Raw genomic sequence first — 12,420 nt, forward strand, 5'->3', positions numbered from 1 at the left:
AATGTTAATGTGTTTACTTCCATCTCTGCCCAGTGCCTTCAGAGACAAAATGCCAACCAGCAGGACCTTTGAGGGTCTTGGATGTTCTTGTATTTTTTCCCCACCTTGGATATGTGTAAGCCAACAAAAAAATCATTAGCAAATGTGTGGTGAATCGAATATTGCTGCTTCTCTTTATAGTTGTTATAATTGTTATGTTTACAAATGTTAAATGATGCTTTCTCAGTAGAGTTAGTGATAGTATATCATTCAAAAAGATATACCTTGCTTTAAAATATTCAGTTTTGCTATTTGTCCACAAAAAGATTGGAGCCTGAGCAGGAATCAATGTGGGACACTAACTGGACTGGTAGCTTCACCACTGTGCACTTTCGGTAGATAAGCCACCAGCTGCACTTAAGAATGTCCCCGATAAAGCAGAAGAAGTGGTTAATTTTATTAAATTTCCGCCCTTGAGTACAGTCTTTTGAAATATTCTGTGTGGTGATATGGGAAGTGCACCCAAATATAATGGTTACCTTGAGAAATATTGTAATTGTTTGAGTTGTGAGCTAAACTAGACACTATACCTTCAAGCCCAGCACAAGTATTTCCAAGAAAGACCCTTTTTACTTGAAAGAAAGGCCATCAGACAAACTGCAGTTATCAGGCTTGGTTCCTTGGCAGCCTTTATTCTTGAAAATGAATAAAATGAGGCTGCCTGTCTTTATAGGGAAAATTGGGAGTATTTTGTTGCCAAAGATAAATTTGAGCTTTCAAGCAAAGATTAGAATTTTGGAAAACTGGTATCCACCACTATGAGTTTGGCAGCTTCCCAATGCTTAAAGTTGGCTATAAATGAGCTTGTACACATTTGAATGAACTCCTTGCCTCATTGAACTTTCCAAATGAACAATGCATTTTGCTGAAAATTGGGCATGGGTAACAGATCCATTCTATGAACAAAAAACACCAATGGATTTTAATGTCACACACTGTGAAAAGTTCATTGACAGTTTCAGATTCCACAATGCAAGTAACCTTTAAGAAACTACCGAACAACTAACCTTTAAGAAACTACAGAGTGTTCGTGTATTAACAAAGAATATTCATAATAATCTAAAAATCCTTTTTCCAACTCATCTGTGTAATGATGGATTTTCTTTATACCTTTTAACCAAAACAATATGTCAAAACAGATCAAATACAGAAGATACAAGAATCCAGCTGTTTTCCATTAAGCCAGAAGTTTAAAAGATTCCTATATAATAAAAGCCTAATATACAAATTGTCCCCTCGGGCCATCGTTCGACTGGTTCAACTGTTCGCTATGACATACGCTGACCACCAGGGGGCAGCATGGACCATGGCGGGCGTCAGTGACACAGAGCTGGCAATGGGTGGCAATGGAGGCACTGCTGGCCCTGATGGGCCCAGACAAGAGTGGGGTCGCAGTGGGATGGTGGAGCAGGTGAGCAGTTGGCGCCAGGCCAAGGTGGGTGTGGGCCCGATTACCCTGCCCATTGCCCCGCAGACGGTGAACAGCAGCCAGCAGGCCCTGATCTCCCAATCAGAGCCAGGTCCTGGGCTGGGACGAGGAACTGGGGGTGGGTGGCAGCAACCAACCTCCTGTGGCACCTGGGCGGGGGGCTGCAACCTCTCGCCGGCTACCTAGGGGTGAGGGTGACAGGGATGGAGGTGCAGTGTGAATGCGGGGTGTCCGCAGAGCTTGCTCTCACTCTCCCTGCTACCCTCCCCTAGGATGCCAGGGCTCGTGTGCCAGGGAAGACCCCACGCTCAGGTGCCAGGTGCCTGTGAGGAGCCTGCCCTGCACCTGCACGGCCTCTTCTGGGTGAGCAGGGCTGCAGCCACTGGGGACTGTAGGGGCCGGCTGGGCATCCTGTGGGTTTGCATAGGAGCCGGTCTGCGAGGCCGGCCAGGAGAGAACATGCTGTCCACCTGGCTTCTGTGTGGTGCTGGGCGGCCCAGTGGCCCACACTGTGCCCCGGCCTGTAGCATCTGGCTGCACTCACCGCATCTCTGCATGGGGACTCGGGCGCCATGACTCAGGTGGAGGGGGACGCACGGGGGTCCGGGGACCCAGGTGCTGCCCAGGGCCCAGCGATCAGCTGGGATCTGCCCTTCCACGCCAGGCCTAGGGACCGCACCTGTGCACGTATTTCGTGCACCACGCCTCTAGTTTGAGATATAAAAGAATGCCAATCATTATTATTGTTATTTTTTTAAAGTTACTTTTCACACACAAAAAAATGCTATTTGACATGTGATGGGTTTATTATGTTTTGTTATGGAGAAGTTATTTTTTATAAAAATATGCTGTTTATAGTAAGATGGGTTGGGTTTATTATTATCTTAATAAATTTATACATATTTCAAAGTATCACTTTCAGTTTTTATATGTGATAAATATTGGTAGATAGGACCCATATAAACAAGAGCTCTTTGGGATCGTCAATAATTTTTAAGATTGTAATGGGGTTCTAAGAGCAAATGTTTGAGAACTACTGCGTGAGCCTATCAAGCCCTTCATAATCTCACCTGACTTATCTTTCCAACTATATTTGCCAACCTCTCCCTCCTCATCTATCTTCCCCTCTTTCCTCCACTATCTCCATGCCCAGCAGTGACTAATGACTTCCAGACCCCCTAACAGTCTGCTTGTTTCCATGGTTCTTTTGCATGCCTTCTCTGCTACCCTATGTGTCAAGTTTTTAGTCCTTCTCTTACAACCAAGTTCAGTAAAAATTCCCCTGGAAAGTTAGTTACACCCTCCTTGGGGCTATGTGCAGAGCAGTGATCTTGAGAAATTATTTTGTATGAGATTGTCCACAAAACTGCTTTCTCTCTATGCTGCAGAGTCCTCAGGGCAAGGAGCAGTCATCCTCTCCCTTAACTCTCAACTCCAGCAGTCAGCGTGGCTCCCAGCATATGCTGGTGCTCAATAAAGTCAAGAAAAGGAGAAGCAGGGAGGAATTTCAACTCTCTCCTGCTCTGACCTAATGACTCTGGGTCAGAAGGCGGGATCACAGTGGGTGGTGTTCAGGGGAGGCACTCCACAGAAGATGAGATGTACTAGACAAAACAGCAGGTGCACACTCAAACCCTAGCTGCCCAGCAGACACACAAGCCTTCTTCTTTGCCCCAAACACTTCCAGAATTGTCTTCTAAGATAACCAGAGATCCCCTCCCACACACGTGAGCATGTACTCCCTCCCCTCCCCACAGGAAAACACTCAGAATCCAGCTGGTGTAGCCCCAGGTGGCACCATGAGGCCACTGCTCCCTGAGTGCAGGATCGTATGAATGCACCTGTCTTAGCTATTCTGCCACCCTGGGACCAGATGGTAAATTCTATCACCAGCCCAACCACCTCTAAAGTACAATTATTGTGGTGCGGGGGTAGGGGGAGGCAGGGGACAAGGGAAAAGAAAACTTTGTATTTAAATTATAATTCCCATTTTTTTAAAGGAAAAAAAATGATGGTAGGGGAGTGCTGGAATAATTTGCTTTTTAGCAGGAAAAAAAATTGCAGACAGAGGCACTTTGTTTCTACAACTAACCTGGAGGCCATAGTGTTTGTGACCCTCCCCCCATCATCCAGGCCAGGTTTCTCTTGCTTTTCATCAGCATTCTAGCTGCTGCCTAGTTTAGCAAATCCTGTTTCCCAGTCCTCTTTCTCTACAAGCTAATGCAGGTGGTTTAGTTTTGTGTTTTTCTTTATGAAAAAGTCTTTTTCAACTACTGAGGATGAATTTCAGACTACAGTTCTTATTTACCAATTGGATGGCAATTACATCAGAGTCCACTCAGATGAATGTACCAAAGAAATGAACCCGTACAAGTATTTTGTGTGGGGGTAGTAGTTAAATGATAGCTGACTGTTCTTTATTAGTAAACTAGTGGCCCTGTGCATGAAATTTGTGCACATTAAAAGGAGATTAATTAGAGGAAATATTTTAATATTGCTATTTGCCCTTTCTCTGTAGTACACGTGCCATTTACAAATAATCTACCGCCTCTTCCGAAGGGAGCCAATTCAGTCTCAATAGGGAAGTAAAATAGATAATGTTCCCTTCAATAAAGGATCCATTTAACTGTACCAATCATCAGTTAGCTCTATTGTTTGTGAGGCAGGAGAGATTGAGAAAACAAATAAAAAATGCCAGGGGCAAACTAGAAAGAGAGAATATGTTTTAAAACGTGAATGTATTTTAAATGAGCAAAACATGACTTCAAGGAAAGCATGTTTGGGACATTGGGCCAGTTTCGCCTCCTCTGGCCACACTAAGCAGTTTTATACTGAGCAGACAACACCAAATTCCTCTTGCCTATTATTTTGCCATTTTTTTCATCCTTGCTTTATGATGGCATCAACCAAATGTGTCTATTCTTAGGGGCTTAACTTTTATCTGCAATGTAGAAACTTCCCCAGAACCCCAGAATCTCAGGTTTGCAGATACCTTCAAGGTCACTTCGGATGATCAGTTTCCTTCTCCCCTTAGATGCTTGGTTTTCTTCTCTATTTTATTTATGAGGAGGGAGAATTGAGACAACTTGGGGGGAAAAGTATAGACATAAGGAGATCAAACCATTTGTGTTAAACTACTAGAAAATGCTGAATGTTGTCCGTGTGATGTTGAACTGAACAGAGAACAGACCGTATGTGCACGTAATGAGTCAACCCGGACTGGACACCTAATGTCAAATCATGTAACACAGTGGCACACTATAAAACTTATGCAGGTAACTGGTTTTTCATGTTTAATTTTACATAACTTCATATCTATAGAAAGTCGGTCGGGATAGTTCAAAGACCTCCTGTTTACTTTTCCCCAGATTTACAGTGACTAGGATTTGGCTCATTAGAGAGCACTTTGCTGACATCTTTATCCATAAATATTTAAAGGCTCCAAAGTAATACACTTTTTTATCAAAACACAAAGTTAACATAAAAACCATCAGAATAAATTTTAAATATATGTTAACTACAAAGAAAAATAATGACTTCATTTTGCAGGAATTTATTGGTCTCATTTTTTTTTTTTACTGTGGTTACTCCCAGACCCTACTACAGTGCCTGGCACACAGCAGGTGCTCAATAAGCACCATTAAATTAATTTCTTAATGTGATGATGTGATACTATATTGACCGCATTTCTAAGCAAAGCATTTTTAAAATAAAGCAAAGACAATGACAGCAAAAACAGTCATTCATTTCTTTATAACCTATAATTTATAATTCACCAGTTTCACAAAGAGGAAAACCCTTTAGATATAAAGGACTGCCAGGAAATCACCCTTTTAAAATGAGACAAAGCAGATGACAACATAAGCAAACGGATTTGGTTGGCCTCTCTCCTCACAGGTAGCGGTTTCGGATGTACTCCCGGTACACGAAGGAGTCTTCCTTCCCCAGGGGCTGCATGATACCTTCACTGGCCTGGATGTGGGCCTGGAAGATCTCAGTAGATTTTCTGTCCACTCTTGGTGGCTGAACTTCATAGATATTATCTTGTGAGAAAGCTGAGATGGGTGTTCTACAACAGAGAAGAGAAGAGAAGAGGGCTACATTAAAGAAAATAAAGGAAGGACCACAGGGAGTGGGGGTCTCAACACGTCTGAGAGCTGCTGACCTTGAACATGCGGACTTAGCAGTAACAACGGGCTATAGTGACCTCTGTCCCTCTGGGCTGGCTTCCTCCCCTCCTAGAGGACAGAGCGGGGCCAGCACCTGCCCAGGGAGCCTTTTCTGAAGCACAGGCTGGGCAGGCACCCTCCTCTGTTTCCACAGCTGTGGGCACACCCGTGTCTCTGCACCCGTCTCCCCCCTCACATGACTGGAGAAACTTCTGGTGGGGGCTGTAAGGACCATTTGCTCCTTGGTCACATAGTAGGCACTCTATCATTTTTTTGTATGTGTATATTGATTCTATATTCTGCAACTTTATTGAATTCTTTTATTAGTTCTAACAGGTATCAATAATTTTTTAAAGGAAGATTTAGTAGGAATCTGTGAAGTAGAAGATACTAGTAATTCCCATCTCACAGGCTGGTAAGAGGAATAAATGAGTTTATGTGTGTGAAGTGCTCAATTAGCACAGTGCCTGGCACACAATAAGTGCTCAATAAACGTGAGCCATTGTTAATAACTATAGGTGCATAATTCCTTGTCTGCAGTTCTGAAATCCTAAAAGCTTTAATGACCTAATGTTACTTTGCTGGTAGAAACTGACCCAATGGAAACTCATTTGGAGGCACATCCTAACCTGAAGTGACAATACTCATCCCACTTCTTCATGGGACTGTTACGGTATTTGATGATCAGACAAGGCCTCGAATCACACTGGGGATATTATTATAAGGCCTAAGTGCCATCTTGGTAGGTGAACATCCCCCAAATTCTGAATTCTGAAACACATCTGGCCTCAGGCTTTAGGATGAGGGATTGTGGATCTGTCATAGGCAGCTTCCTTCCTTTCTGAGGTGATCTGAAAAGCACCAAGAATCTCTCTATTCAAAAACACTCCTCCATTCCCACCCACCTAGCCCGCTGTAGTGCGTGAAATTGCCATCCACCCCTTGGGGAAGGCGCTGCCTCCAGAAAGGCCTTGTCATAATGCAGCCTGGAGTCTGACACACCCTCCACTCGAAGAAGGTTGGGCACCCACTAGTTATTACATCCTTAACTGGAGGCAGGTCCTCAAGGGTGAGTCAACCAAGTCAGGTGTGATGCGGAGTGAGTATGTGCAGCGTGTGGGTGGAAGGTTAAGAAGAGGCCACCGATGGGGGAGGATGGTCATCTAAAACGACACTGTGAGGCACTGGGAGTGCAACTGCAACACCCTGGACCGCACAGCCCAGGCTGGGCCTCCAGGGGGAGGGCAGCTCTCCCCATCAGGGCACCAAGATGACACAAAGACAAAGTCCTCTTTGTCCAGGCTGGGGTCCCAGGAGCTAACCTCCGTTGTCTGCACCTTGGTAACATATTTAAACTCAAATCTGATATATAGTTTATGAAATACTCCCTTTTTTTTTTCAAAGCACTCTTAGTAATGTTACGTAATCTCAGACTAGATCCTCATTTAATTAAACAAAAACCAAAGGATAAAATGGTTTACTCAGTTTTTTTAAAAAAATCAATGGCCAAGGTGAAAGAATCCTGAGATTCTGACCTCAGTCTGTACACCAGCCTGGCACTCCTGCTCTTCTTCAAGGTAACAAAAGCCACTGTTATTGTAATTTCTGTGGCTGACACATTATAATGGTGAGTAATTGGGATGAGTAATATATGAACTCTTCTCAGTTTTCCCTCACAAAAACACAGCCACTCTACCGTCATTTACATAGTTCAAAGTGAGATGCTAGAATCCTTCAACGATTGATAATGTTCAGTCAAATCATTGTAACCTGACCTTTAAAAAGGAGGCTCCACTAGCCTTTTGAGAGATTGTCATCAGAGCGCCAGCCACAGTAACGCCTCCTGAACCACACCCTCTCCACCTGTCTCCTCCCTCTCACATCCCTCTCACATATATTAGTTTGATTTTCGCACCCATCCTGGAATTATACTCTCCATTTTACAGATGGGACATTTAATGTTAATTTTTACATAGGACAAATGGTTTCTATCCTGTCTTTGAAGCCAGGCCTTTGCCAGGAACCCTCTGTGTATCAATGAAGACCTCTCTGGGTGAAATCACACCAGACGTCCAATGAATGGAGCAAGACACGGTCTGGGAACTAAATCTTAATGTAGCCAAGAAGGGAAAATGCCTGGTCACCAAAGGCCTCCGCTGAAGACACAGGCAGGCAGGCTGCAGGAGGTAGCAGCCTGGAGCCCAGCGACTGCCTGGCCACGTACGGCCAGCACAACACAAACAGGGCCACAGACCAGCCACTGCCACCCGGTGCCTGAGCTTTCAGTGAGCAACCAGGAGTCCTCACCCTAGTTCTCAGTAAACTGTTTCACTGAGCGTGGAGTCAAACCATTACAAACACTCTAAATACGAAATGCCGAACGTGGGCCTTAAATGGCACTAGGCTGAGTGCTGGTGGAATGTGTGTGTGTGTATGTGTGTGTGTGTGGGGGGGGGGTGGGTATCAGGGCCCCAACCCTACCTCATCAGTTTCAAAACAGGGTAGGGAGTCAGCAAATGTATCAACCTGCCCCCCCCGTCCTTTTTATTCTTTTAGATTCAAAGTCTATATTAAATAACAAAACTGTAATGTTAAAATGTTTATTAATGGATTTGGGCCAGAAAGAAGCTTAAGGCATATCTATAATGAGAATGAGTTCCTCAGTCTTTTTTTTTTTTTCCAGAGAGAGGACAGGAGAGGGAGAGAGATACAAACATCCATGAGAGAGAAACATAGATCAGCAGCTTCCTACATGCCCCCAACTGGGGATCGAGCCCGCAACCAGGGCATGTGCCCTGACCAGGAATCGAACAGGTGACCTCTGGTGCATGGGTTGACACTCAACCACTGAGCCACACCAGCCGGGCGTGTTCCTCAGTCTTAAGGCAGCGGTTTTCCAAGTGTGGTCCCCAGACCGGCAGCATCACCTAGAAACTTGTTAGAAATGCAGGTTCTCAGGTTCACCCAGACCCACGGAATCGGAAACCCTGAGGGTGGGGAGCAGCAAAGGTGAAACAAGTCCTCCAGGTGGTTTTGATACTTGGTAAAGTTTAAGAATCTTTGGTCTAAGGAGACCAAAATTATCTAAAATGCCACACGCAAAAAAAATCTTTCTGTGGACAATGAGCAAAACTGAATATTTTAAAGCAAGGTATATCTTTTTGAATGATATACTATCACTAACTCTACTGAGAAAGCATCATTTAACATTTGTAAACATAACAATTATAACAACTGTAAAGAGAAGCAGCAATATTAGATTCACCACACATTTGCTAATGATTTTTTTGTTGGCTTACACATATCCAAGGTGGGGAAAAAATACAAGAACATCCAAGACCCTCAAAGGTCCTGCTGGTTGGCATTTTGTCTCTGAAGGCACTGGGCAGAGATGGAAGTAAACCCACTAACATTCCCAATACTACTTGGAATTGGCTTTTTATTAGCTTACATGGCATCTGTTTCTGTATGGAAAAGAAAAAACCAACAGTATTTAAACACTAAATGATGTGAAAATTTTCGGGCTCATTTCTTTTTATCTACAACTAGAGGCCAGATGCACGAATTTGTGCACAGGTGGGGTCCCTCTGGGTGGCCTGCAGGGATCGGGCCGAAACCCTCAGTCTAATGCTGCCTGCAGCTCCTGCCTGCCGCTCCAGTCCCCATCGGGAGAGGCTTGTGCTGCTGCAGCAGCACTTACCAGCCATGAGCCCTGCAGTCTGGTGTTCTCCCAGTGGGAATGGCCTGTGGGATCGGGCTGAAGGACCCCACTGGTGCACGATTGGGCAGGGGAGGGACCAAGAGAGGGCTCTAGGGCGTGTCCAGCCCATCTCACTCAGTCCGGATTGGCCAGACCCCAGCAACAAGCTAACCTACCATCTGAGCATCTGCCCCCTGGTGGTCAGTGCACGTCATAGCGACTGGTCGGCCAGTTGACTGTCTGCCTCCTGGTGGTCAGTGCACATCATAGCGAGCGGTTGAGCAGCCTTAGCATATCATTAGCATGTTCCACTTAGAATGGTTGTTCTGTTGTTCTGCTGTTCTATTTGCATATTATCCTTTCATTAGGATACCTAGGTCCATCTTTGAAGAGAGCTCTGCATTTCCCCTCAAGGAATGGTACAGTCTTGTTTAGAATAATGTATTCGTCAGCTCATTTGTGGGCTGCTTGCCCCATACTGCTGGGTGCACTCAGACAGCAAGGCCGGATGGCACTTAGCCTTGACTGCAGTCCCCGTTCACAGAAGGGCAGCCCTTCAGACAGAAATCCATTAGACACACCACATGTTTTTAGAGAAAATCTTACTGATGCCCTTCCATGCTCTTTCTTAAATGTGGTATTACTCACTTGGTTAAAATCTGACCATGTCTGATAATAACCATATCTCACACTTGGATGCAGAACTAATATTTGAGTCCCTTGTAAAGTTCAATTCCTGTTGAAGTACAACTTTTTTTCTGACTTATACCCGGTAAACACATGTTGGTTTCACAAGAAAATATATAATTGGTCAGATTGAAATGTCTTCTGAATTTAGTAATGTCATGATGATTTGCAGTTGGTAACAGAAGAACTAGATAATATTTGTATAATTTCAATAATTTTATATACGACATGTGATACTGTTTCATATGTTAAAATCGTGCACTTTTCCTATCATTAGTATTTTGGCATACATCAAATCCCATGTGGCGTTTCCAGAAAATTGAGTAATGGTTCTAAATACAATATATTTCCCTTCTAGTGGTCCCTTCTGTTGCTACCACAAACTCCAAGTTTTCTCCCAACATGGCTGTTTTCACCTCACCAAATCATTCTTTGTCGGTCATGACCAAGTCACAGAATCGAAAGAATATCATAGCTGAATAAGACCTTACAAAATACCTCGGCCAACTCCTTTATTTGCAGATGACGGTCATCATTATGTCATTTCTCTTGTTACTTTCTCTACTTTCTAGGAGAAAACTATAATTAAGGCATGTTCATGGCCATCAGATGCTGTGGGCTCAGTGGAACAAAACCTCAGCAAATGCTTGACTAGTACGAGCCCTTGATCATGAGTCTACTTGTCTTTCTGCCAGTTTTGTAATTTCTATTAGGAAATAATAACCCTTATCATCAAACAGGCAGAGGGGCTATGGTACACATTGCCATGAAATGGTTTTCTCTCTTTCTAACATTTAATATTTCTCAGGCCCCTGAGCCCTTAGTTTGTGGATGCCATTCTAACAGCTTATTTTTGTGACCATCCATTGCTTCTTTTGAGTCCTCTTGTTAGGATGCTTGTATCTTCACAAGTTACGTATATACACAGAAGTCTAGTCATGAATCAATTCTACCAAGATGATATAGTTGCTTTTTCATATTGAAAAAAAATCAAGCTAATGTGCTTAGAGAGGTGGTGCCTGTAGGGCAGCAGAAGTACAACTAGCCTTAGGGGCATTAAAACATGACTGTCTATCAGCTATACTGTTACTGCAGCGAATGGGAGACGGCTAGTATACCAAGGACCTTACCCCACCATCCAATTCGGGTGCTTTCCTCATTCATGCCTAGTGGAATTTCATCGCTGCTAACAGCAATGACAGTTGTATGTTTCCCATTCTCTCCCTTTTGGAATGAGGGTTCTTCTTTCCTTTTGCCATTGTATGTTGGGAGCAGACAGGCAATCTTTTTGTTTATAGGTCACTAGATTAAAAGCCCTCATCTGGGCCTGGTAAAGATAGCTGCATTAACCCTAGAGATCCTGGACTTTGAGTGGGATGCAATATCTTAGTGGGAGGGGGAAGGGGGTTCTACTTATAGCGAGAACATATTCATGGATAATTGGATAGCTAGAGAGGTAGACTGACAGATAACAGATTACTTTTTTTAAAATTCTTTATTGTTTAAAGTATTGTATATAGTATTACATATGTCTCCTTTTTTTTTTAAATATATTTTATTGAGTTTTTACAGAGAGGAAAGGAGAGAGATAGACAGTCAGAAACATCGATGAGAGAGAAACATCGACCAGCTGCCTCCTGCACACTCCCCACTGGGGATGTGCCCGCAACCAAGGTACATGCCCTTGACTGGAATCAAACCTGGGACCTTCCAGTCCGCAGGCCAACGCTCTATCCCCTGAGCCAAACCGGTTTCGGCACATATGTCTCCTTTGACCTCTCCCCGGCCACCCCTACTCCCTAGCACATGCCCTCACGACCCTAGTGTCTGTGTCCATTGATTATCCTTATATGCATGCCTACAAGTCCTTTGGTTGATCTCTTACCCACCCCACTCCCGTGCCTTCCCTCTGAAGGTTGATGGTCTGTTCCATGCTTCTCTCTCTCTGGATCTATTTTTGTTCATCAGCTTATGTTGTTCATTATATCACACATATGAGTGAGATCATGTGATATTTATCTTTCTACGACTGGCTTATTTCGCTTAGCATAATGCTCTCCAGGTCCATCCATGCTGTTGCAAATGGTAAGAGTTCTTTCTTTCTTACAGCAGCATAGTATTCCATTGTGTAGATGTACCACTTTTTTAATCCACTCATCTGCTGATGGGCACTTAGACTGTTTCCAAATCTTAGCTATTGTAAATGGTGCTGCTATGAATATAGGGGTGCATATGTCATTTCTGATTGGTGTTTCTGGTTCCTTGGGATAAAAAATTGAAGTTCCATTTTTTAATTTTTTGAGGAAACTCCATACTGTTTTCCACAGTGGCTGCACCAGTCTGCATTCCCACCAGCACTTGTTGTTTGTTGATTTGTTGATGATAGCCACTCTGAT

The 12,420-nt window shown here is 43.8% G+C and overlaps 1 protein-coding gene across 2 annotated transcripts in view; it reads right to left on the reverse strand.

The window, feature by feature from the left end:
- Positions 1-4,741: 4,741 nt before the first annotated feature.
- FIG4 (FIG4 phosphoinositide 5-phosphatase) overlaps positions 4,742-12,420 on the reverse strand; it is a 104,038-nt gene continuing 96,359 nt past the window's right edge. For both annotated transcript variants that reach the window (XM_006777189.2, XM_015572747.1), the window contains one exon: positions 4,742-5,537. In XM_006777189.2, coding sequence (XP_006777252.1) covers positions 5,360-5,537 — 178 coding nt within the window. In that variant the 3' untranslated portion in view covers positions 4,742-5,359. The remainder of the gene's footprint in view (positions 5,538-12,420) is intronic.

This window comes from Myotis davidii, unplaced genomic scaffold (genome assembly GCF_000327345.1).
Source record: "Myotis davidii unplaced genomic scaffold, ASM32734v1 scaffold68, whole genome shotgun sequence".
In the NCBI taxonomy this organism is placed as follows: Eukaryota; Metazoa; Chordata; class Mammalia; order Chiroptera; family Vespertilionidae; genus Myotis; species Myotis davidii.